General features: G+C 41.4%; 1 protein-coding gene across 3 annotated transcripts in view; it reads right to left on the bottom strand.

Annotated features, from left to right (window-relative positions):
• Positions 1-25,677, bottom strand: part of PTPN23 (protein tyrosine phosphatase non-receptor type 23) — a 582,812-nt gene that overhangs the window by 450,983 nt on the left and 106,152 nt on the right. For all 3 annotated transcript variants that reach the window (XM_069210890.1, XM_069210891.1, XM_069210892.1), the window contains one exon: positions 22,101-22,150. In XM_069210890.1, coding sequence (XP_069066991.1) covers positions 22,101-22,150 — 50 coding nt within the window. The remainder of the gene's footprint in view (positions 1-22,100; positions 22,151-25,677) is intronic.

A 25,677-nucleotide genomic window follows, 5' to 3' on the forward strand; every position in this document is an offset into this window, starting at 1 on the left:
TACTTGCTGGCTAAGAGAACTCAGGTGCTAGAAAAGTCGGTGGGTGCTCTGAAAGAAGATTTGAGGAAGAATAACCAGAAAATTCAGCAGTTGAAAGTCAATGAGCAAGAAATGCAGGATAAGCTGGGACGGTTAGAGAATGCTGCAAGGAGAAACAACTTGAGAATCCTTAACATACCTGAGGGAGTGGAAGGAGATGATATTAAGGTATACGTGGCTTCTCTTAACAAGAGTGCATTGCAGGTGGAAGAAAGTGAAGAGGTTATTGTAAAAGATATTCAGAGGATTCATAGAGACCCTTTAAAGAGATCCTAGTTTTAAAAAAGCCACGTAAAACCTTGGTAAACTTTCAGACTTATGCTTTAAAAGAGAAGATTCTGTTAAAAGCTTTAAAACTAAAATCCCTAAAAGGGAAAGATTTTTCTTTTGAAGTAAGGTCGGATCTCTCTAGAAGTACTCTGAACAAACAGTGGGAAGTAGGGAGGCGATTAGAGGTTATCAAGAAGTTAGGCATTTCTGCTCAACTTAAATTCCCAGCCTTCTTGAGTAGGATGTATAACAATAAAATGCATAATGTGAGGGATCATAAAACAGCAGATGAGTTGTTAGAAACCATCCAGAACAGAAATCCATAGGTTTGAAGGTTTTGTTTACTTTTTTCTGGCTGGGCACCCCAAAGGCACTGTAAATTCTGGGTATATCATCCAGCTCACGAGAAGGCAGGGATGGGTTCTCCACGGGTGGGAGTTGGGGAGCCACAAGCGGGAGCAGGAGGGGAACACAGTATGGGGAGCATTTGGGAGAAAAAGAAAAAACCTTATGTATGATAGATGGTATAGTTATTGGTAAATAAATGGGCAAAGATGATATAAACCATGGAGGAGACTGCAGTTTGATTCAAATTCTGACATAAAATGTGAACGTGTTGAGAACTAAGGGAAGAAGTAGAATTCTGCAGTATTTGAAGGATTCCCCAGTGCATATAATAATTTTGGAGGAAACACATCTGACTGGAGTGGAATGTACAGAATTATTTAGGTCACAAAAGTGGGTTCAATCTTATCTGTACGGACCACAATTTTAATACCAAAGGGGTTGTCATTGTGGTTAAGCAACAGATCAGAGCAGCAGTGCTGGGTGTAACCTCTGATAATTCAGGATGGTGGATCACAGCTAAGCTTCAAGTACATGGTACTGTATTTACAGTAGGGGGGTTCATGGCCTAAATTGCAACAATACTGACCCGATGAGAGGGGTGTTTTCCTGCCTTTTGGATTTTCCAGACCCGGTTATAATGGCAGGAGACGTCAATGTGATTATGGACAACAATCTGGACAGGTCATCGAGGGCTAGGTTAACAGCTATGCCGAAATCACAGTCGTACCTTAAGATGATGGTGAAAGAATTTCAACTGTGGGATCTGTGGAGATTGAGAGTATGTGGCCAGCAGGTTTTTTTACATTCAGAAATAAAAAATATGGTCACGCCTCCCGGATTGATTACTTTCTTACTGATCAAGTACTGGTGGAGCGGTTGATCAGACAATTTATTCGGCAGCACACCTGTCAGATCATTCGGCTGTGGTATTAACGATGAAATATGCCATTACAAAATGAGGGGCGAAGGTGGACATTAGATCTCTCTTTGCTGCTAGAGAAAGATGTGGTAACACAATTACGTACAGAGAAAGGAGAGTTCTTTAAAATTAATATGGATCAAACCCCATAAATGTGGTATGGGTCGCATATAAGACTTTTAGAAGGGGTAAAATAACAAGCTTTACTACTTTTAGAAATAAGAAGTATAGGATGGAAATAAGCACTCTAGAAGCAGAAATGGAAGAATATTAGCGGTTGATAAAAGATGGGGCGGATCCTTTAGGTAAGCTGGAGAGAAGGCTAAGACAGCTGAAAACACAATTGGAGGAAGTACTGCAGGTGAGAAAAAGAAAAAGATGGGAAGCAAGTAAATTAGCCCATTTTGAATATGGGGAAAGTGCAGGAAAATTTCTAGCATGGAAAGCTAGAACAGAGCAAGCCAAAAATACTACTGGAGAGATCTGTTGTGGGCAAATGGGAGAGAGATGGGAAAGTAGTGCCGATATAGGGAAGGCCTTATAAGTCTTTTTTTTCCAGAGCTTTATAAGGAAGATAAGACAGTAACAAGGGAAGTGGTGAGAAATTGGATGAGTATAGATATGTTACCCAGATTAACGGCTAAAGACCAGACTCTTTATGAACAAAAAAAATCTCACAGGGAGAAATCAGGTCAGCACTTATAGTAGGCAAGGAGGGTAAAGCTGCGGGCCTGGTGGTATTCCGGTTGAGTTGTACAAGGCACTGGGGAAATCTATAGTGCCAATTATGTCAGCTCTGTCCGGAGAGGTTTTTGAGAAGGGGTTGGCATTACCGGAATCATGGAATGATGCCATAATCACTTTGGTTTTGAAGCCAGGTAAAAGTCCATCAAGCTGTGAGTCATACAGATCGCTATCTCTTTTGAACAGTGATTTTAAGATTTTTGCTAAAGTGCTGGCAGATAGAATGAATGGGGTGGCAGTAGGACTACTGCATAAGGATCAGAAAGGGTTCACTAAAGGTAGGCACCCTTTGTGAACTAACGTGCAACTCAATAGGGGCCATTAACCCTCTCGCAGCAATTACGCTGGATGCCATGAAGGCTTCTGATAGAGTTAACTGGGCCCATCTAGTCACAATTTTAAATTAGTATGGATTTGGGAAAAGTTTCTGTAGGCTGGTGGGTCAGCTCTACCAAGCCCCTTCAGTTAGGGTACTGGTTAATGGGAGTCTAAAGTCCTCTTTCAAAATAACCAGAGGTACGAGGCAAGGTTGCCCACTCGCTCCAATATTATTCAATCTGTACATTGAGCCTTTAGCTAGGAGGATAAGACAGGATCAAAGGATTTCTCCTTTTCTATGTTGTGGATGGGAAAAAAGAAGTCTCACTGTATGTGGATGAGCGATTGTTATATACTTCGGACTTACAAATAGCCCTTCTGGCAGTTTTGGATTTTGCTGCTGATTTTGGGACAGTGTCAGGTTATCATGTCAATGCGGGGAAGACCAAGATAATGGCATGGAATCAGAAGTGGGAGAGTCAGTTAATTAAAACCAAAATGAGACATTTGGGCTTAAAGAATGTACAAGTCTTTAAGCAGATATCAGTGGTCAACCTAAGGAAAGCGCTGCTGGAATGCAATAACCTGATGGGAGGGTGGATGCATATGCCCTTGTCGATATTAGGAAGGGTAAGCCTGGTGATTCTGCCCAAGGTAAGCTTTTTGTTTAAAACAATTTCACTGTAAATGGATGAGATGTCTCCAGCAGGCTATTTACTAATTTGTATGGGCACAGAAAGGGGCCAGAATATCCTGGAAGAAGCTACGTAGAAGGGAGAACTTGCACTGTCAGATCTCCAATATTATGCTTGAGCCTTTCAACTTAAGAACGTAAGGATGCTATTCTCCTCTCTGGATGCAACAGATCTCAGATGTATGTTTAAGGCTATGCTAGAGGGTGTGAAGGGGGCGTGAAACTTTAAGTTTGGTGATCCCAAATATTTCAAAAAAATAAAAATAAAAGTGCTGTAAGATAGGGCAAAGATCTGGTACAGCACAAGGTGAGTAACCAAGGTAGAATATTACAGTTATTGGGCGCCTATCTGGGATTCACCAGGTACTCCAAAGTGTATTGAGGACATATTGGTTATTCCAAATAAAAAGGTGGGTTTTGAACATTGGGGAGATTTATTCAGAGAAGGCAGCTTACTCCCATGGGACGAACTATCTGATGATGAGGGGGGGAGGTGGTGTGGGGGAAGGGAGACTTAAGTACCTGCAGTTGAAAGTGTGGGCACAGAGGAGCAGAGTGAACTTAGGCCTGAAGAATCGGCTGGAGGAGAAGATAATGGCAAGATTACCTCCTACAAAAGAAGTGACCACTTGGTATTTGGAAATGCTAGATCTGGTGGATGGGAAGTTTAAGCTGGCAGATCCGTGGGGAAGCCGTTTACCGGCTGTGCAGCCACAGGAACTATGGCAAGCCGCTAGGAGTACGTTATTTGCTGTGGTTAAACTTTCTACCTACAGAAGGAATACTTTGTATTCTATTCAAGGGAGCTTATCTGTCCCCGTGCACACTGTCAAAAATGGGGAAAGGAGGATTGGCCAAATGTGGAAAGTGAGACTTGGAAAAGGCTACAGAGGTACATATGTTTATGGAATGTCCAGCAATACACACCTTACGGGGAGAGGTAACGAAAATGATTTCAGACGTTGTGGGTTTTGACATTAAGATAAGTCTCTCTTCTAGTTGTCTTTGGAATCATGGAGAAGGATGTAGTACTGAATAGTGATACACAGAAACTGCTTTTCTATGCTATACTGCTGGCTTGGAGAGAGATATGTAGGAAATGGGTAGCAAATATACCCCCCTCATACATAGACTGGCTGAATGAGTTTGATAATGCTTCAAAAATGGATACAGCAAGAAGGATCAGCAAAGCTAAGAAATTCTGGCTGCCTTTTGTGGAATGGCTGAAGAAGCACAAAGCATAAGTCGCTGTCTTGTCCAATGACTACACCCTCTCGTAGCCGTGTTTGTATAGCGGCTTCCCAATTGGGGTATGGTGAAAGAGGGAAATGGCCCCCTTGGTAAAAGACTGACTCTTAAAGGGAGAGGGTCTAAAGTAAGTTGGCTCGGAGAAGACCTGGAGCCTAGGGTGAATGAGGACAAAATAAACTAATATAGAGCGAGCACATAAAAAACTTGTTTCCGTTATTACATTTTATATATATGGTGGCTCTATCACTTGTGGGACCAGCTACCACTATTGGGTACTATGCTACATACGTAGATGTCTTGTAACAGGGTTCAAGTGTTCAGTTACAAAGACATAACTGACATTCTACTACCACTCAATCTGGTAGTGGTGATATTAGGCGACAAAGAAAATAAAATTGCTTATAAGATGATGTAAGGAGGTGCACAATTGTATAATCCCATAGAACAAGGAGTCACCACAACAGCAGGTGCCTACAGGAAAAAGCAGGTTACTGTGGCCTGTAGAGTGGCTACAAATAGATGGAAAAGGAATCCTTGGCAGATAGATTGGTTTTGGCAAAATAAAAAGGAGGACTGAATCAGGGACGCAGTCTCGGGGTAGCATGCAGGGCAGAGAAATGGAGAGGCTGCAAATTGTGGTATTTCTTACCTGAAAGGAAGGCAGATATCCAACCGGAAAGCCAAAATAAAATTCAAACCACAATAAATGCCAGAAACTCCATGACTCCATTGTGAGAGGAATGGGGCAGGGTCATTGGTTTTGTAGGGGGTGGAGGCCAAAGGGTGTAGGAACCAAAAGAAGTGGGAGGGAGAGAACCAGGTGGGAAAATGGTTGTGGTGGAAACCAATGAATATTGAAGAAAAGTAGGTGGGGAAAAAGAAAGCAGGAACCAAACATTATAAGGGAGAAATCAGTCAAGTGAGGATGTAGAATTTTATTATATGTAATACTTACCTGTCCTTACCTAGGAAACATATGTTTTAGGTGAAATAATCCCTGCTCAATCTGAGCAAAACAAAAAAAAAAAAAAAAAAGAGATCAAGAGTAACACTCAGGTGTAACTGAACTGACAAATGATACCAGAAGCTGAAATGGGGATTGTGTACTCTCAAAGGGTGATGATGTAAGCAGTAAAGACTGAAGTAACTTTTGAGACAGGACTCTTGCTCAGAGAAGGGATTTATATAAATACTTAAGTAACATAATGAATAAGATAATATTCAATTGGAAAAGATAAGGTGTTTTGGGAAACTGCTTATAGATGGATTTCTCAACAAGCAAACTCAGCGCACATTAAATACTAGCTGTTGAGCTTAACTGGTCGAGGATGGACAGCCACACCAAACCCCCATTGCTGGTCAGGTGGTACAAAGTATTTAATGACTGCATTATATAAAAATTGTCAACTATCATCAATGAAGAAGTGTGAAAGTTTAACCAACTCAGTGGGCGTGTGTGTGCGTGCATGTGCGTGTGTGTATATATATATATATATATATATATATATATATATTCTCCAAGAAACATGATCCCACTAGCTCTCCATGGTGTCCAGCAAAACTGTTGAGAATCCTTGGTATGAAATCTGCCTTTTTGTGGGTTATTCTTAATTTCACTCTTCACTGGATAGTATACTTTTGCTGGTGTTAGAGCTCTGTGCACTTTAACCTGGTAATTAATAAACAATTTTAAATATTTTCAAATTGACACATTCCTAATTTGTATATTTTACTCACCTATAGGTCCTTACGGCTTGGTATAAAATGTCTCAGGGCCTGTAAGTTAGATGTCACTAGTGGACTGCAGCACCAATTGTGCCATCCATTACAATGACAGTGTAAAACATGATTTCAGGCCTACCACATTTTGCCCTTTCAAAATAAATCTTCATAGGTCAAAACCTCCCTTTTAAATATTAATAAGTTACCTCTCTGAAGGCCTTGGCACTGACAAGTGAGGGCTCATGGTATTTAAAAGTAGGACATGCAGAGGTTTGTTGTTGCATGTACTTACAGTGACTAGCAGCCACAAGGAAAATGTTACTTACCAGGTAAACATCTGTTCGTGGCATATAGTGGTGTAGATTCACAAGCTTTGCATAAGTCCGCCATCTAGTGTTGGGCTTGGAGTGTTACAAGGTGTTTCTGTTTGAAGAATCTTTTCGAGTCGCGAGAGCGAGTGACGACTCCTCTCAGTGAATCAGCGCATAGGCATACAGGGAGTGCAGAATTATTAGGCAAATGAGTATTTTGACCACATCATCCTCTTTATGCATGTTGTCTTGCTCCAAGCTGTATAGGCTCGAAAGCCTACTACCAATTAAGCATATTAGGTGATGTGCATCTCTGTAATGAGAAGGGGTGTGGTCTAATGACATCAACACCCTATATCAGGTGTGCATAATTATTAGGCAACTTCCTTTCCTTTGGCAAAATGGGTCAAAAGAAGGACTTGACCGGCTCAGAAAAGTCAAAAATAGTGAGATATCTTGCAGAGGGATGCAGCACTCTTAAAATTGCAAAGCTTCTGAAGCGTGATCATCGAACAATCAAGCGTTTCATTCAAAATAGTCAACAGGGTCGCAAGAAGCGTGTGGAAAAACCAAGGCGCAAAATAACTGCCCATGAACTGAGAAAAGTCAAGCGTGCAGCTGCCACGATGCCACTTGCCACCAGTTTGGCCATATTTCAGAGCTGCAACATCACTGGAGTGCCCAAAAGCACAAGGTGTGCAATACTCAGAGACATGGCCAAGGTAAGAAAGGCTGAAAGACGACCACCACTGAACAAGACACACAAGCTGAAACGTCAAGACTGGGCCAAGAAATATCTCAAGACTGATTTTTCTAAGGTTTTATGGACTGATGAAATGAGAGTGAGTCTTGATGGGCCAGATGGATGGGCCCGTGGCTGGATTGGTAAAGGGCAGAGAGCTCCAGTCCGACTCAGACGCCAGCAAGGTGGAGGTGGAGTACTGGTTTGGGCTGGTATCATCAAAGATGAGCTTGTAGGGCCTTTTCGGGTTGAGGATGGAGTCAAGCTCAACTCCCAGTCCTACTGCCAGTTCCTGGAAGACACCTTCTTCAAGCAGTGGTACAGGAAGAAGTCTGCATCCTTCAAGAAAAACATGATTTTCATGCAGGACAATGCTCCATCACACGCGTCCAAGTACTCCACAGCGTGGCTGGCAAGAAAGGGTATAAAAGAAGGAAATCTAATGACATGGCCTCCTTGTTCACCTGATCTGAACCCCATTGAGAACCTGTGGTCCATCATCAAATGTGAGATTTACAAGGAGGGAAAACAGTACACCTCTCTGAACAGTGTCTGGGAGGCTGTGGTTGCTGCTGCACGCAATGTTGATGGTGAACAGATCAAAACACTGACAGAATCCATGGATGGCAGGCTTTTGAGTGTCCTTGCAAAGAAAGGTGGCTATATTGGTCACTGATTTGTTTTTGTTTTGTTTTTGAATGTCAGAAATGTATATTTGTGAATGTTGAGATGTTATATTGGTTTCACTGGTAATAATAAATAATTGAAATGGGTATATATTTTTTTTTGTTGAGTTGCCTAATAATTATGCACAGTAATAGTCACCTGCACACACAGATATCCCCCTAACATAGCTAAAACTAAAAACAAACTAAAAACTACTTCCAAAAATATTCAGCTTTGATATTAATGAGTTTTTTGGGTTCATTGAGAACATGGTTGTTGTTCAATAATAAAATTAATCCTCAAAAATACAACTTGCTTAATAATTCTGCACTCCCTGTAGAGTCCTTTGCTAGATTGTTTTTCTGCAGGCGGGATACATGCCACAAAGATGTCTACTGGGCACGTAACATTTTCTGTTTGATGGCATGTCTGGCTGTAGATGCACATGCTTTCCATAGACTAACGCAGTCCCCTCCAAGTAAGCGGTGGCTAGCCTGTATGAGATGGAGCAGCCTGAAAAAGTGTCCTGAGCACTGCCTGGCCAACATTTGCTTTTGAGCAAGCTAAAACATCTACACAATAGTGTTTGGTGAATGTGTGTGATGTTGAAAAAGTAGCAGCTTTAAAAATATCTGTTATTGGAATGTTTCCTAAAAAAGCCATAGAAGCACCTTATTTGCTGGTAGAATTTTCTGAAACTTTTAGTCCTATCAATGTAATACATAAGAGGTCTTTTAACACCTAGTTTGTGCAGAGCTCTTTCAGCGACTGAGTTTGCCTCTGGGGAAAACACAGGTAAACTCAACTGATTGGTTAACAAGAGCTGGTGAAATTGCTTTGGGGAAAAGTTTAGGGTTTGTCCTAAGGACTACTCTAGCCTTATGATCTTGGAATAAAGGTTCTTCTAAAGCGAAAGCTTGTATTTGACAAACAAGTCTTAGGGAGGTGATAGCCACTAAAAAGACTACTTTCCATGAAAGACATTGCAAGGAGTGCATGGGTTCAAAAGGTGGACCCTTGAGTCTAGTAAGGACAACAATAAGGTTCCATATAGGAGCTGGAGGAATCCTAGGTGAAATGACTCTCAAGGCCTTCCAAAAAGGCTTTGATTACTGGAATTCTGAATAAAGAAATAGGTTGTCTGTTTAGAAGCTATAGCTGCTAAATGAAGTCAAATAGATGAGTATAACACAGTTGCCTTTTGTAAATGTAGCAGGTTACAAACAATGTCTTGTACTGATTCTTTGAGTGGATCAATGTGTTTAGGTTGACAGTAGCAAACAAAATGATTCCACTTCGCAGCATAACACTGTCTAGTTGTAGGTCTACATGCTTCTCTAAGAATGTCAATTCATCCAGAGAGGAGTAGTAAATAACCAAACTCTATGACTTCGGGAGCCATATCACAAGATTGAGTGTTTTGGGGTCTGGATGTCTGATTTAACCTTGTTTTTGAGTCAGAAGGTCTGGTGTGTCGGGGAGTTTCTGGTGAGGAACCACCTACGGGTCCAACAGTGTTGTGTACCAAGGCTGACATGCCCATGTGGAAGCTACAAGGATCATGGTGAGCGAGTTTTGGCTCAATTAGTGCACCAGAAATAGAATGGGTGGGAGAGGCGGAAAAGTGTAAGCAAATATCCCTGAACAATTCATCCATAGAGCATTGCCCTTGGACGGAGGGTGTGGGTAAATGGATGCAAAGTTTTGGCATTTTGAATTTTCTGTGGTGGCGGAGAGGTCTATTTCTGGGGTTCCCCACGGGTGAAAGAATTGGAGAAGTACTTGTCCCATTCATGGACTTGTTGCTGCATCCTGCTTAAGAGGTCTGCAAACTGGTTGTCCATTCCTGGGAGATATTCTGCCAGTAAGTGAAATGTAATTTTGAATTACCCATTTCCAAATTGGCTGAGCAAGAAGGGACAATTGAGACGAGTACCTGACAACATGGGTAGGAACTGACTCTCTGTGAGTGTTGGCCAATGTAACAGAGGAAATCCTCTTGAATTGGCTCTGTGTGGATATGTACATTATGATATGCAGCTGCCCGTGCAATAATTGGATTATAAGCTGTTGCAACTTCAGGAGGTGAAGGCCTTGCTGGATACAAATCAGGGTCATTAGGGAGTACGGGATCATGGGGAATTTCACCTATTTCATCTCCATGTGGTGATGATGATCCTTGTGGTGAGAATATTGGCTCCATGAAATATGTAGGAGATTATCATGGGGGTGGTGGTGGAGGTGTAAGAGGATGTACAGGACAGTGAGGTGGAGAAGGCTGAGGGTGATCTGGAGCCTCATTTTTTTCCGTGGAGACTATTTTAGGAGGAGGTGGAAGCACTGTCAAATGTCTCTTGAAAAGTAAGTCTCTTTTTAATTGTAACAGTGGGAGAAGCAATTATTTTTCCCGTTCCCTTCCGTGTGTGGATCTGGCGCTGGCAAGTGCCTATTACTTCCAGAATTGGCTCCACTGGTGAAGCTGCTCTAGATGAAAGAGTGGAGCCATTATTCTCTGTTCTGAAGTTTTCGGAATGGAAGGCTTTTGTCGAACCAAAGGTGTCGGCTCTGAAACTGATGTTGAAAGATTCTTTCTCGGAAACGAAATGCTTAGATCGAACACTCGACCCAGAGATTGTGTGGGATGCTGTTGAGTCTGCAGTCGATGCCAAAGACTCTTGTCCTTGGCAACTTTCAGTGCCGAGCCGGAGGGCTGAGCAGCCGAATATAACTTTTGGCCCAAAGGCAGTGCTGGACTGACGACCATCTTAGGTGATTTTTATAAAAAAATGTTTTTAGATGGGAAGTTCGGGCTGATGAACTCACATGTTGTGCTGCAGGAATCAGCTGACTATCTATGTCAGATTTCGCGTCCGACCCAGAATCTCATATCAAGAGGGATGCCTGATGCCAGATTTCCTTCTGTGCATGTTCCTCTCCGAAGATGTTGGGATTGTTGTTTGGTGTCTTTAATGCCATCTCCAACCGAGATGCTCTTCGGTTCTGGAGAGTCTTCTTAGATCAAAAAGATCGACAGGCGTCGCAATTCTCTTCTTTATGTTCCTGAGACAAGCACAAGTTACACACCAGGTGTTGATCAATGTGAGGAAATTTGGAGTTGTATAGAGGACAGAACATAAATTGAGTCTGTTCCATCAGCCCTGCATATTCCGAAAGCACTTGAAGGAGTAGGCCCAAGAAGGGAGTCAACACCCTGAAGGGTGGTGAACCGATCCTGGCGCAGGAATTCAGACCGAATACGTTAAGTTTGGAAAAACGCGTTCGAAATACCATACAGTCACTGAAAGAAAGATGGAATGGAAAGTTCGGAAGAGATCGAGCTGAGAAATACCAGAGCGAGAGGAAACGCGTCCAAACCCGGCGGCAGAGAGAAAACAATCTAACAAAGGACTCAATGCCCTGTGCAGTATCACCAAGAGGAGAAGTCACTCGATCTTGTGACTCAAAAACACACAGTTCTACACCACACAATTCAGATCTACAGATTTCCATTCCACACCACATAATTCAACAAACCACATTATTCCATTCCACAACACAATTCCACTACACACCACATACATCCAATCCACACCACTGAATTCCACTTAAAGCCACATAATCCAATACCACACCAGATATTTCCACTCCAAGCCATTCCACAACACACTGTACCACACCACACAATTATACCCCAAGACAATATCATTTCACACAATTTCAGTACACTCAATACCACATGATTATTATCCACATATTTACACTGCACGTCATGACATGTAAGTCCACTACACAACTCCACTCAACAGCACACAATTCCATGCCACACAATTCCACAACAATTCCAATCCAATCTACATACTTCCACTTCACTCCACATACATCCACTCCAAAACACATGGCTAAAAGACATTGTCATTGACATCGGATTGTCGAGACCAATTGGCTTTGCCAATGCTGGTTTTAATCTGATTTGGGATTTTTTTCTTTTACTTTATTGCTAAAATCCTTTATATATAGCCCTAGGTTTGCCAGTCTGCTCTGTGCCACGGCTACGAAGGGCTTAAGCTCTGGTTAATTTAGTGACTTTGAGAGTTCACCCTCACAAGGATTATGATTATTCTTTGAGGTGGGTAGTGCCCCATCCCGAATATCAATCCAATTTCTTACATATACTGATCTAGAAACAGTATGTCACCCTTCTCAAACATATCCAATTTTACTTTAGTAGAGAACTGTTTTCTTCTTTTCGTAGATCATTGTTTGCATGGTCCTTAAAGACAGTGTCCTCGATAAAAATGTTTCATTAAGGTTAAACAAATGACGATTACCACTAAATCAACGTCAGCTTCACCCTATGCAAGGGTTCAATGGGTGGGACACAATGGAATAACTTATTGGGGGGCGCACCTATGTCCTGAGGGGTGTCAGGAACGGTATTACACTCTCCTGTGGATTTCCAGGAGAGGTAGGAGATCCATAACAGCCAATTATTTTTGGTACACCCATCTGTTTCACGCAATTACTCTATATATAATCCATATATAATTTAACATCTACGCCTATAGTTCAAGCCACAAAAGGCTAAATTGTTTATTGAGAGGAATTAAGTCAGCATAAAAATTCCCACGTGTACCACTTGCTGGTAGCAAACAGCATGGATTCCTTCAACAATCTGAGTCGAAAATGGGAGAATGAGTTGGAGGATTTGACAGATGGCAAGAATGGCTCCATGTCAAAAAAATTTTTTATAACAGACAGGTTCAGATTGATCTAATTAAAATACAAGCATCATGTATACCTCACATATGCTAGTTTTTTGGGGATACCAATAGACCACCAGCCTAGTATGTCTCAGATGTGATAAAAAAAAAAAAAAAAAAAACAGGAAACCTCATACACATAGTACGGCACCAAGTTCTTGGGTGTGGGGTGGGGGGGTTAATTATTCTTTCTTTAAAGAAGATTGTTTGCTGGACCAGGTGGTCTCTGCCTTGGCTGAGGCCTGGGGTAAACCACTTCTCAGCCCTTTATCACTGGGAGAGATCTGAGCTTCAGCTTCACCCTACTTTCATTGCTGATATGATTACGATTCACTAGCCAGAAATAAAGGATGTAATTCTATCCTTATCCCAAGGCAAGGCCCCCTGTGCCAATGGTGTTTCGGTTGACTTGTTAAAGTCATTAGTGGACCTCTAGACTCCTGTCTTAATCCTCCACATAAATACAGCCATCAGAGGTCCGCAGCCAGAGGCCTGGAAGTGATCAGTAATAGTCCTATATTCAAAAAAGGAGATAGAGCCAACCCCACATGCTACAGACCAATTTCTTTAGTCGGCGTTGAAGTAAAGATTATAGTGAAAGTGATTCAGGAGTGCCTCACCTCTGGGCCCAACATGAAGGAAACATTTGTTGACCTTCAATATGAGTTTAGGACCAGGAGGGGTACAGCCGAGCAGAACTTAAATTTGCATATCTTGATATCTGAATACACTTGAGCTAGAGGGAGGGGGTCTCTCTATTTGGTCTTTCTGGATCTCAGTTAATCCCAGATAAGCTCTGGGCTGAGCTGGGGTTCATGAGGGATGAATCGTGCACTTGTTTCCTTCATAAGAGACCTACACAGCGACCTGCAGGGGTGTAAGATTTGGACCCAATGTTGAATGCACTCAGTCCTTTGAACTTAAAAAAAGGTGTCCATCAAGGCTGCATTCTTGCTCCTTTATTTTTTATGTATATAACTCGGCTAAAGAAGGTGCTTTTAGATATTGGCCCAGATGTTCCCAGAGTTGGTGAGAGAGCGATTCCAGTACTCCTATATTCCGATTATGCATTTTTAATTGCTCGTACAGCTAGGAGCCTCCAATGACATTTAGTTTCATTTATTGATTTTATGAATAGTTTGGATTTTTCTACCAATTTTAAGAATTCACATTTTACGGTGGTAGGCCCTAAAAACACAAAATCCTGCAGTCTGTCAGCACAGGGTTAGGTTTTAACTAGAGTGGAATTTTTTTCCTATCTCGGACTAATACTTAATTTGGGTCTCAGTTGGAAACTTTTGATTATGAAAAATTAGAGGGTTTTTACAAAGGGCCTTTTCTGGGCTATATGACTTTACCAGACGCATTGGGTATAAGCCCCCTAAACTTTTATTAGAGTGATACAAGGCCAACTGTATCCTGACGGCGCCCCTTCGGCTGTAAAATGTGGGAGTACGCAATCTCTGATCATGTCCAGGCGATTGAATATACATTTTTGAGAAACTTATTGGCCGTGGGTCAGGGAATTCCTGCCAAATTTATCCACGAACAACTGGGCATGGCTTTTATTACAGATTTCATTCATATCCGCCTGTTTTTATGGTGGTGCTCTGTATGGTTTAAGGAGGAATTACATTTTAACAGGCTTATTCTTCAGGAATGTTAGCTTTTAGATAATGTAGCTCAGATCCCATGGCTGCAATAAATTAAGAAATATTTGTATGATCTAGGACAACCAGATTTATGTACCAATCCAAAGGACATAGTGAAAAGTGATCTTGCGCGGGATAAGCAGGCCCTTCCTCAGAGTGTGGCAGCTGATCAGGAGAATTTAGCTTTAACAAAGCAGTCTACGCTAGAGTATGTCTTGGTCAAATCTGTCAGCAGGAACGAGCCCTACCTCCTCCTGGACAAGCCTAATCAGCACCTTGCCTCTTGACATCTGAGGCTGGACATATTTCATCAGCTCTTGTTCCCGAAGGGAGTCTGGAATAAACCATCTAGCCTGCCTTTTTGCGGCTGTGTTAATATCTTGATTTGTGGCACTATGCATGTTGTACTTATTCGTACAAAGTTTTCTAATTTACCGCATAAATATATAAGGCTCCTTTTGATTTCTGAACAATTCAGACAGATTACACCTACATACCTCTATTTACAGGTTCTAGGTTTACCCACACAATGTTTTTGTTTCCCGTTTTAGGTCTGGAGTTTTATTTGTAAGCCATTAAGTATTGTCATTTTAGTTCTGGCCTTACTAGGTTAATAATTGTAATTTTAGTTATTGTTTTAATTGCTAAATGCTTGTTTTATGTATGTTTCTTTGAAATTAAATTTCTACCTGGTGCATTTTTATCTGATGTATTTGCCTGACAAAACGGTACAAAAAAAAAAAGAGCAGAATAAAAGAGGAGCATACATTTAGTTATTGTTTTAATTGCTAAACGCTTGTTTTATGTATGTTTCTTTGAAATTTAATTTCTACCTGGTGCATTTTTACCTGATGTATTTTCCTTAAAACCCAGTACACAAAAAAAAAAAAAAACAGACCAGATTAAAAGAGGAGCATACATCTCTTTCAGCTATACAACTGCACTTATCACTGGTAGGGCATCAACTTGTTTAATGCGATACAAAACAGATGTGAGAATCTCTGGTTGGATATACCAGTTAGGGGGCAGTTAGTGACCAAAGAAAATCCTACCTGATGGCAATGTGTTAAATTATAACAAGGTGATGAATTTCAATTGCATAAAACAGATCACAATGCCATGCTTTCATCATGGAGTCCCACATTTGCAAAACAAAGCGTGTTCACTGCAATGCATGAAGTCGTAGACAGAGGTACTTTGTCTAGCCTGCCTCATCAACTCTAAATGTAGTGTAGGAACATAATGTGTTCTAGTGGTGCAACAGCATCACAACACAAAAATGAGGACAGCAACACTGTTATACTTTTGTTGTGTTTACACAAACATAGCCTAACGGGAGCAGCAATTATGTGAATTTGCAAAGCAAGCTCTAGGAAACCACTCACACTGCACCAATCTGTGTATGATGTAGCCTGCAGACTTATAAAATTGGTGCTGTCAGGGTAGCAGGTGACTGGCATTTTTAATACATTAGGCCACATGTAGCACAGTGAGCACTTAAATGGGCTACCGGAAGGTAAGACTTATAATGGTCTAGGTTGTACACCATCAGGAGGCAGACAGGGCCTGCAAGTCTACCAACCACAACTCAGAATAGTCTAGCTCTCCAGTGAGGGTTGGATTATACAACATGAGCAATCAAGCATGGGGCAATCAGTAGCTTAAAAAGGAGAATTATCTCAAGTGTCATTGTGCGAGTATGTATTCCAATTCGATCTCTGTTACATGGCTGAGCATATGCAAGCAAAACTTAACTGAGCAAAGAGTAACAGGAAAAAGGGTGAAAAGCGCATCTAGGAAGTATGCTATGTCCACTTCCCCCACACTCTTTACAAAACAAGATGGGCTTCCTATACCTTAAATCACAACATCAGAGTAAAGCCATAGAAAGATCACATACACAGAGGTTCAAATCCAACCTTACACATATAACACAAAAACACACAGACAAGACTATGTCAAAGCAAGCAAAAGAGAGAAAATGGGACACTCTGTCAAAAGTTAAAAGGACTTGCAAGAGTACTGTTGGGTTTGTGACCTTCGTGCGTTCGCGCGAGGACAAAGTGAATGTAGGGAGTAGAATGTTGGTCGGGTGGGGTTTTGGCAGTTGAAACCGGGGATTAGAGCGGACGGTCGGAGGGGAAGGCTGTACAGATGTAACCTGAATAAAGAACCAGTTAACTCAACATGTGTGCGACTACGTACCTTTCAGTGGCGACGAGGCTCCATTTGCCAATCTTCTGAAGTCAGCCTTTCTCTTTTGTTGGCCTTTTCTGCTGAAGTATTGCTTCCTGGGCCGGGTACCGTCGCAAGAGATTTTGCTGTCGATGAACCCGATCTGCTGAGGTATTGTTTCCTGGGCCGAGTACCTCCGCAAAAAATTTCGCCGCTGGGAGAGGGTAACATTTAAGGAACTCCCTCTCCCACTCTTGTCTCATCGCGCGTCTAGAGCGCATCTCTGTGAGTCCACGGCGGACATCTTGGCAGCCATATTACAGTGTGCCACGGTGACACGCACACCTTGTCCGCCATTTTGTGGTCTACATTGGAGACTAGAGCGCGCGACTCTTCCATTCCCCGATCTACGGCGCGTCACGGTGATGCGCACACCTTCTTCCTATATTTTAAAGTGCAATTAAATTCTACAATACCGCGCATCACGGTGATGCGCACACCTTTCTTTTCAATTTTAAGGTACAATATAAATAATGCGCATGTTTTCATCAGCAGGTTTCTGGAATTTGCCTGTGAAGTTTAGTGCGCATTTGAACTGTATTTGCTGGTTTTTACTATATCAACGCTTTTGAAGAGTTTGGGGAAAAAAAAAAAGAACTGTGTTATACCTTATAGTTAATTTATTATTTTAATTAACTTATTTTAGAATTGTGTCGTACTATGAATCAATCTATTTCTCCGCCGCCTCCTTTTGTTCCTAATCCGTCTTTGCCTGACGCAGATTGGGAACAATGGAAAGAGGCATATTTAGACGGTCTTGAGGGTGAAACTTTCACACACAAGAGAAAATATGCAATTTTAAGGCATTGCCTTGGCAATGAAGGGCGGAAAATTTTGAAATATATACATAAGGTGTCTGTACTAACTATTGAAGGTGAGGGTGATGGTGTTGAAGATGAGTATAGTACTGCTATTAAGTCTCTGGATGTAAGATTTAAGAAATGTAGAAATGTTACTCTTGAGAGACACAAATTTTACAAGAGAGATCAAGCCGAAGGCGAGTCTGCATCCAGTTACGTTGGAGCTTTGAGACTTCTGGCAGTTTCGTGCGAATATAGAGAATTTGAGGAGGAAATGATTAAGGATCAGCTAGTGGAAAAAACTAACAACAAGAAAGTACAAGAAGCTTTATTATCTACGCCAAATTTAACTTTACAAAAGGCATTGGAAATTGCCACCAGAATAGAAAGTACTGTTTCATTCATGGAACAAATGTCAGTTTCTGAGACCAGGAATCAAATCCCTTGTTCTGACGTATTTACTGTAAAATCTAAGTACAAAAAAAAAACAACAAGAAAAGTGATGGTACTTTACAAATTACTGGTGGGAAAACTGAGAAAAAACTTTCCAAACCTTTAGAGTGTTACAGATGTGGCAGCACTTCTCATTTGGGCAATGCTAAATTTTGTCCGGCTGTTGACAAAATGTGTGCCAAGTGTTACAAAAAAGGTCACTTTGCGAGAGTGTGTAAAGCTAACAAAGTTAACAACGCTGAAAGATCGAATTCCAACAGAGTCAACAGCGTAGTTACCAATAGTTGTGTTTCTTCCAGCAGCGATGAGGAGGAAGTATTTTTAGTGCGTGAGAATGAGAATCCTCATAAGAAAAGACCATTTTGTTCAGTGGATATAAATGGTATCCAAGTTCAGATGATGGCTGATTCTGGATCCCCATTCACACTTTTGAGTGAGAACAAGTGGAACAATTTGTTCAAAAGTCAGGGAACTATTCTGAATCAGTCTCATATTCGGCCGATAGGCTATGGAGGTAGTTCAATTGATGTGCTTGGAGAATTTCAAGCTGAACTCAAATTTAAGGGTAATGTCATACAGTCAACCATATACGTTGCCAAAGATGATGCATGTTTGTTAGGATGGTTTGATCAGGGTAAATTAGAATTAATATTGGATCCTAACGCTCCGCAACAGGTTATACTGAGAAGCGAGTTTGTGCAAGTTGCTACTGTAATGAGTGATAAATGGGAAGTGTGTTATCCCGAAATCTTCAAAGGTGGTTTTGGTCTATTTAAGGGATTTGCTCATAAAATTAAAATTAACAAGGATGCTCAACCTAAAGTTCATAAAGTACGGAAAGTTCCTCTTACCCTAAAAGACGATTTTAAGAAAGAACTGGATAAATTGTGTTCTTAGGATATAATAGAACCAATTGAGTCTTCTGATTGGGTCGCACCTGTAGTTCTGGCTCGCAAAGCGAATGGTCAGTTGCGTATGTGTGTTGACTTACGTGATCTTAATGATAAAATTTGGGTTGACCAATTTCCTTTACCGAACATAACCGAAATGTTATCTTCTATTAAGGGTGCTAAGGTATTTTCCTTGCTTGACATGACGTCGGCGTACCATCAAATTAATTTACATCCTAATTCTAGACACTACACTGCTTTTATCACGCCGTTTGGTTTGTTCCAATTTAAACGTATGCCATTCGGACTTGCGTCTGCAGTTTTTCAGAGGACTGTAGACAGTATGTTTAGAGAGCTGAGTGGTGTGATGGCTTTCCAGGATGACATTTTAGTTTATGGGAAGGACATGCAGGAGCATGATGAGAGATTGGGTTGTGTATTAGACACGTTAAAATTGAAAGATGTAACCTTAAGCCCTACTAAATGTCGTTTCGGAGTATACGCTGTTAACTATTTAGGTTTCGAATTGTCGGCTGAAGGTATTAAACCCAAAGTAAGTTTAGTGGAAGCTATACAAAATTTTGGGAGCCCAGAGAACAAAGATCAATTGAGGTCTTTCATGGGTTTGGTAGAGTTTTATGCTCGTTTTGTCCCAAATTGTTCGGAAAAGACGTATAATTTAAGGTACCTCCTAAAAAAGAATGTCAAGTTTGTGTGGGACGAACATTGTAATCGTGAGTTCGAACATATCAAAAATGAAATAGCTCAGGCAATTCCTTTGAAACCATTTGACACTATGGATCATACTATCACCATGACTGATGCCAGCCAAAAAGGGTTGGGAGCTGTATTGTTACAAAGAAGGGACGGCAGGGAAGAGGTGGTTGCGTTCGCTTGTAGGAGTTTGAAGGGTGCTGAAGCGACGTATTCAGTAATTGAACGCGAGGCTTTGGCATGTTGGTAGAGCATTAATCACTTCAAACAATTTGTTTGGGGTTCAAGATTCACAGTGAGGACAGATCACAAACCTTTGGTTCAATTGTTCACTACCAAGGGGGCTGAGAAAGCCACTCCTAGAATTGCAAGGTGGCAATATAGTTTATGTGAACATAACTTCAAAATAGAGTATGTGCCAGGTAAAAAAAATGTCTTGGCAGATTGTTTGTCTAGATTGCCCAGCACTGATCCGTTGGGTGTGTCTAGTGCGGAGTGTGGTCCTAAGAATGATGACGATGATATTGTTGTATGTTCTGTTAATGAGCAATTGGATGGTGCGTTGTGTGAACAAGAGTGGAGAAATGCATGTGAAGATGATCACGAAATGAAATCGGTCATGAATGCGGTGGTCACTGGGTGGTCACAATGGTCCTCAGATGATGAACTAAGAAATAAGTATAAACATGGCTTTGACGAATTGTCAGTTATTAGAGATTTATTATTTAGGTCCAAGCAATTAGTTGTGCCAAGTGGGATGAGGAATAAAGTTTTATGTTTGGCACACGAGGGTCACATCGGAATGCGTGCTATGAAGCGGCGGATAAGAGAAGGTTTTTGGTGGCCTGGGGTTGACAAGTGTATAGAACATTTCGTAAGATTGTGTATATTGCGCTACCAGTGATAAGTCCCAAGTTACTGTACCGAGCCCAATAAAAGCAGTGTGTGCGCCGGACAAACCGTGGAGTAAACTTGCTACTGATATCATTGGACCTATGAGGTTATCTCATGGGATCCAAGAATAGGGGTTGGTACTAATTGACTATTACAGCTGGTGGCCCAAAGTGAAATTTGTGAAAGTTCCTGATTCTAGTAGTGTGATCCAATGGTTAGAAGGTATTTTTGCTAGAGAGGGGATTCCTGATGAAATTTTGGCCGACAATGGTCCCCAATTTACTTCTATGCAATTTGTGAGGTTTATGCAGTTGTTGGGAATCAAACATTTAAAAACTTCATTGTACCATCCAAGGAGTAATGGCCTTGTAGAGAGGTTCAATAGAGTCCTTAAGGACAACATTCAGTTATCCAAGGCAAGCGGTTTACATTGCAAGTCTGAATTGGCAAAGTTATTGTGGGCAATTCGCACCACGAACAATTCTGATACACAGATCTCACCGTTCGTGTTGTTACGTGGTCGCATTCCGTCCTCAAAATTATCTAGAGAATGGATGGGACATTTTAGTGTACCGTGGTACAAGGTTGATAGTGTGATAGATAAACGTACAACCGCTCAGCAGAGATACACGTCAAATTCTCAGGAAATGCGTGAACGCAAGTGCGAGTGGAAAGAAGGTGACTTGGTGAGAGTAAAATCCCCAAGAGTCATGATCAAGGGTTTGTCCAAATTTAGTGATTGGAAGAGAATAATTCAAGTGGGTGACAGTGACGTTAAATTGGATGACGGCAAGTGGTGGAACAAGAGCAAGATATCGGTATCGAAGGTTGTATGTAAAAAAAAAAAATGTACAAAGTACGAAGCAGAACGTGTGTGTGAATAGTGATGTTTCCAGAACATCTATTCCAACTGTACGGCATGGTGTGCGTACTCCTAGATCTGTCAAAATTCCCCAAAAAATTGAGGACTATGTATTGATGCAACGTTAAGCAGATTTCCATGATGGAGATCTTTATTTTAGGTGTCATGATGTCATTACGTTATTAAACGACAACAGTTATTCATGTAAGAATTATTACTTGTTTTAGAAAAAATTTGTGGTTGTTACTTTATATTTTTGTAAGGGAAGAGGATGTGTTGGGTTTGTGTCCTTCGTGCGTTCGCGTGAGGACAAAGTGAATGTAGGGAGTAGAATGTTGGTCGGGTGGGGTTTTGGCAGTTGAAACCGGGGATTAGAGCGGACGGTCGGAGGGGAAGGCTGTACAGATGTAACCTGAATAAAGAACCAGTTAACTCAAAATGCGTGCGACTACGTACCTTTCAAGTACTACTCAAAGTGTTAGAAACTGAACATGTTTGGAGCCACCAAAAGGATTTTCTTCGGAAACAGAGGAACCCTGATCAAACTATAAACAGTCAGAAACAAAACTCATCACAAAAATTCAGTCCATGTACTCCACCACTTTTACATGTCTGACTCACAATTTAATGTTAAACTAGATAAACTAAAGAAGGTCCTATTTTTTTTTTTTTTTTTTTAACAGATAATTCCCCACCTGCACTTGAATGGTCCGCCACCATCACAATAGATATTTTTTGTTTTACTTTGCACAATTACAGCGCACACTTATATTAAGTCTATACATTTAGTAATAGTCAAAAAATAAATACAATTACCTCTTCAGAGACTCTCTTGTCCGTTGCACCCAGCATTGAGTGCAGAGCACCTGTTGGGAACAAAAGGTGGGTATATGAACAATCATACATTAGTTACAGAGTACTTTTTTTTTTTGCAAAACGCAATCACCTGCAGCTTTTGTTCCCCCCTTATTTCGGACACTAATTCCAACTCTGCTAACCATCCCTTCTAGGCACATTTCACACTACTGATAGAACATCACAATGGCAGCGGACAGTAACTAACCCAAGGTCCCCAATTCTACTGTGTTAAGGAAAAGGCCCAAAATACTTAGTTTGATCCCTGTAGTGGTTGCGCCATCTTGTGTCCCCAATTCTACAGGACAGCTGAACTTTGCAGTACCTGCTAAGCGATCACATGGCTGACATAATTCTTCTGAATATGGCGGCATCTTGGAACAGTAAAACAATAATAAGCTATAGGCAATACAATTCCAAGATGACGGACCCATTTACAAGCTGTTGCCGTACATGAGATGCACAGGATATTTTTGCAATGCACCTTAAATAACAGTTACTAAGCGGCCTGGAAGCACTGTCTGGAGAGCTACAGGAAAGGAAGGAAACAAAAAAGAGACTTATAAAAGACGAAAATGGAAAACAAGAAAACTAGCTTACAAGCCCTGGCAGAAAAGTAGTCATTTGTAGGCAGCTGATTAGGCAAAATGCTGTCACCCACTTACTCACAAAGCAATAACCCCATTGACTGAAGTGGGTTGACCTACTGCAGCATGCTGTATGCTGTCATGGCAAAAGCCAAATATATTTCCTTTAAAAAAATCTAATTTGCTCATAAATTGGCTTTTTAAAATGAATCCTTTTTTGTACAACAATACCTCTTTTGAGGGTTATAGTGCTTTGTGGCCAATGTGCCTTTTCGACTGGAAGGCAACTTGAGGGCTGCCATCACTGCTTTAGGGGCGAGTGGTCTTGTCGTTTTTGATGGGCCATAGGAAGGGTGTGGCGATAATGCACCGAAGGCCAGTCCGTCTGTGCCGGTCTGCGACCAGATTTCACAGTGCACCAGGGCCCCGGGTCCTTGCATCTTCCATGCCTACTCTAGATTTGAATTACTGTCTTTTAGGAACAAACATAAGACTGGTCCCTGTGTAGCCTTCAACCCCCCCACCCCCTTACCCCCAAGGTACTGGATGGTAGGTCTGTATGTCCCAATCATGATTTTGTTCTTAATTCTAGTTTGCAGCCTCACTGTCCAAGTGAGGGCTTTCTACCTCCAGCATGCCCAGTCTTGCACTTGGGGCATTCTAATAACTCAATACCATGCTTTCTCTTAATCCCTTCGTTGTCAGGCCTTTTCCCCTCCTATGCTGAGCCTCCTTTTGGCTATTTGGGGCAGTTTGTGCTTAGGGCCTCATAACTTTTTGTCCACATAAGCTACCCACGCCAAGTTTGCATCCTTTTTTTCCAACATCCTAGGTATTCTAGGGGTACCCAGAGTTAGTGGGCTCCCCTGGAGGAGACCAAGAAATTTGCCAAAATAGAGCAAACATTTAGTTAATAAAAAAAAAGGGAAAAAGGGCTACAGAAGAAGGCTGGTTGGTGTTTTTTTATCCCCTGAAAATGGCATCAACAAAGGGTTTGCGGTGCTAAAATCACCATCTTCCCAGCTTTCAGGGACAGACTTGAATCAGAAAACCACAATTTTCAAAACAATTTTGGCATTTTACCGGGACATACCCCATTTTTACTTTTTTGGTGCTTTCAGCCTCCTTCCAGTTAGTGACAGAAACGGGTGTGAAACCAATGCTGGATCCCGGAAAGATGAACATTTTTTTAAAATAAGCAAAATTCTGAATTCAGCAAGGGGTCATTTGTGTAGATCCTACAAGGTTTTCCTAAATAAAATAAAAGCTGAAATAAAAAAATATTGAAATTGAGGTGAAGAAACCAGCCATTTTTCTCCACGTTTTACTCTAACTTCTTCCTGCGATGTCAGACTTTTGAAAGCAATATACTGTTATGTCTGCTGGACTCTTCTGCTTGCGGGGATATATAGGGCTTGTAGGTTCATCAAGAACCCTAGGTACCCAGAGCCAATAAATGAGCTGCACCTTGCAATGGGTACTCATTCTATACCAGTAATACAGCAATTCAGTTTCTGAAATATAAAGAGTGAAAAATAGGTATCAAGAAAACCTTTGTATTTCCAAAATGGGCACAACATAAGGTGTTGAGAAGCAGTGGTTATTTGCACATCTCTGAATTCCAGGGTGCCCATACCAGCATGTGAATTACAGGGCATTTCTCAAATAGACGTCTTTTTTTTCTTTTTCTTTTTTTTTTTAAACACACTGTCTTACATTTGGAAGCAAGAATGGAAGGGGCAATAACAATGGTTTGCTATTCTGTGTTCCCCCAAGTCTCCCGATAAAAATGGTACCTCACTTGCATAGGTAGGCCTAATGCTCGCAACAGGAAATGCAACATGGACACATCACATTTTTACATTGCAAAAAACATGTCAGATTTCAAAGTGCCTAGCTGTGGATTTTAGCCTCTAGCTCAGTCGCCACCTAGGGAAACCTACCAAACCTGCTGATTTGATGAAAACTAGATACCTAGGGGAATCCAAGATGGGGTGACTTGTGGGGCTCTCACCAGGTTCTGTTACCCAAAATCCTTTGCAAACCTCAAAATTTGGCCAAAAAAAAAAAAAAAAAAAAAAAAACTTTTTCCTCACATTTCGGTGACTAAGTTCTGGAATCTGAGAGGAGCCACAAATTTCCTCCACCCAGCGTTTCCCCAGGTCTCCAGATAAAAACTTTCCTTGTTTGCCTTAAAGACACCACTGTTAGCAGGGTTCATCAAAGTGCAAATCTTTTGTACCCAAGGTCAACTACAGCAATCTGGCCTCCTTGAAAAAACCTTGGATCAAGAATTCCTTCAGTACATCAACACCTTTGACACTGTACTGTTGCAGGAAACCTGGCTAGACGAACCTTTCCACGTGCAGGGTCACATGTGCTTTTTCACACCAGCAGTCAGGAATGTGAAGTATGGTCACCTGCAGGGCAGCCTTGTCATATACATCTCCTTGCTATGTCAATCCCCTTGCTACTCATTTTCCATTCATTAGTACTGCAAAAATCACCACAACTGAGAATACACCCACAGCAGAGGTAATAACTGTAAATATTTACATCCATTCCAAGCTCAAATCCAAAGCTGCCCATCAGTTGGTGGACCAGTTTGAGAATTATATAAGCAGCAGAGAAAGAGCCGAAAACTGCAAGCATCATTGTTTCAGGTGATTTCAATCTGCATCTACTCGGAGCATCCACAGACGAGGCTGTGGCTGCTCTTTCCTCTACCTGGGGAATACCAATGCAAGGGAACAATATGAATGGGTGAGCATCAACAACAAGCAGGGCGCTACTCAACGCCCTGGAACAACTACAATTAAGAGTCGTGAATGGAAAATTCCTGGATGACTTTCGTCCAGCTGCCTCATACTTTTCAGCAATTAACTCCACAACAATATATTATTCTTTCATCTCCATGCCACTGCTCGAGCAAGTCTCCTCATATCACTTAG

Source organism: Pleurodeles waltl, chromosome 10, assembly GCF_031143425.1.
Source record: "Pleurodeles waltl isolate 20211129_DDA chromosome 10, aPleWal1.hap1.20221129, whole genome shotgun sequence".
NCBI classification, from domain to species: domain Eukaryota; kingdom Metazoa; phylum Chordata; class Amphibia; order Caudata; family Salamandridae; genus Pleurodeles; species Pleurodeles waltl.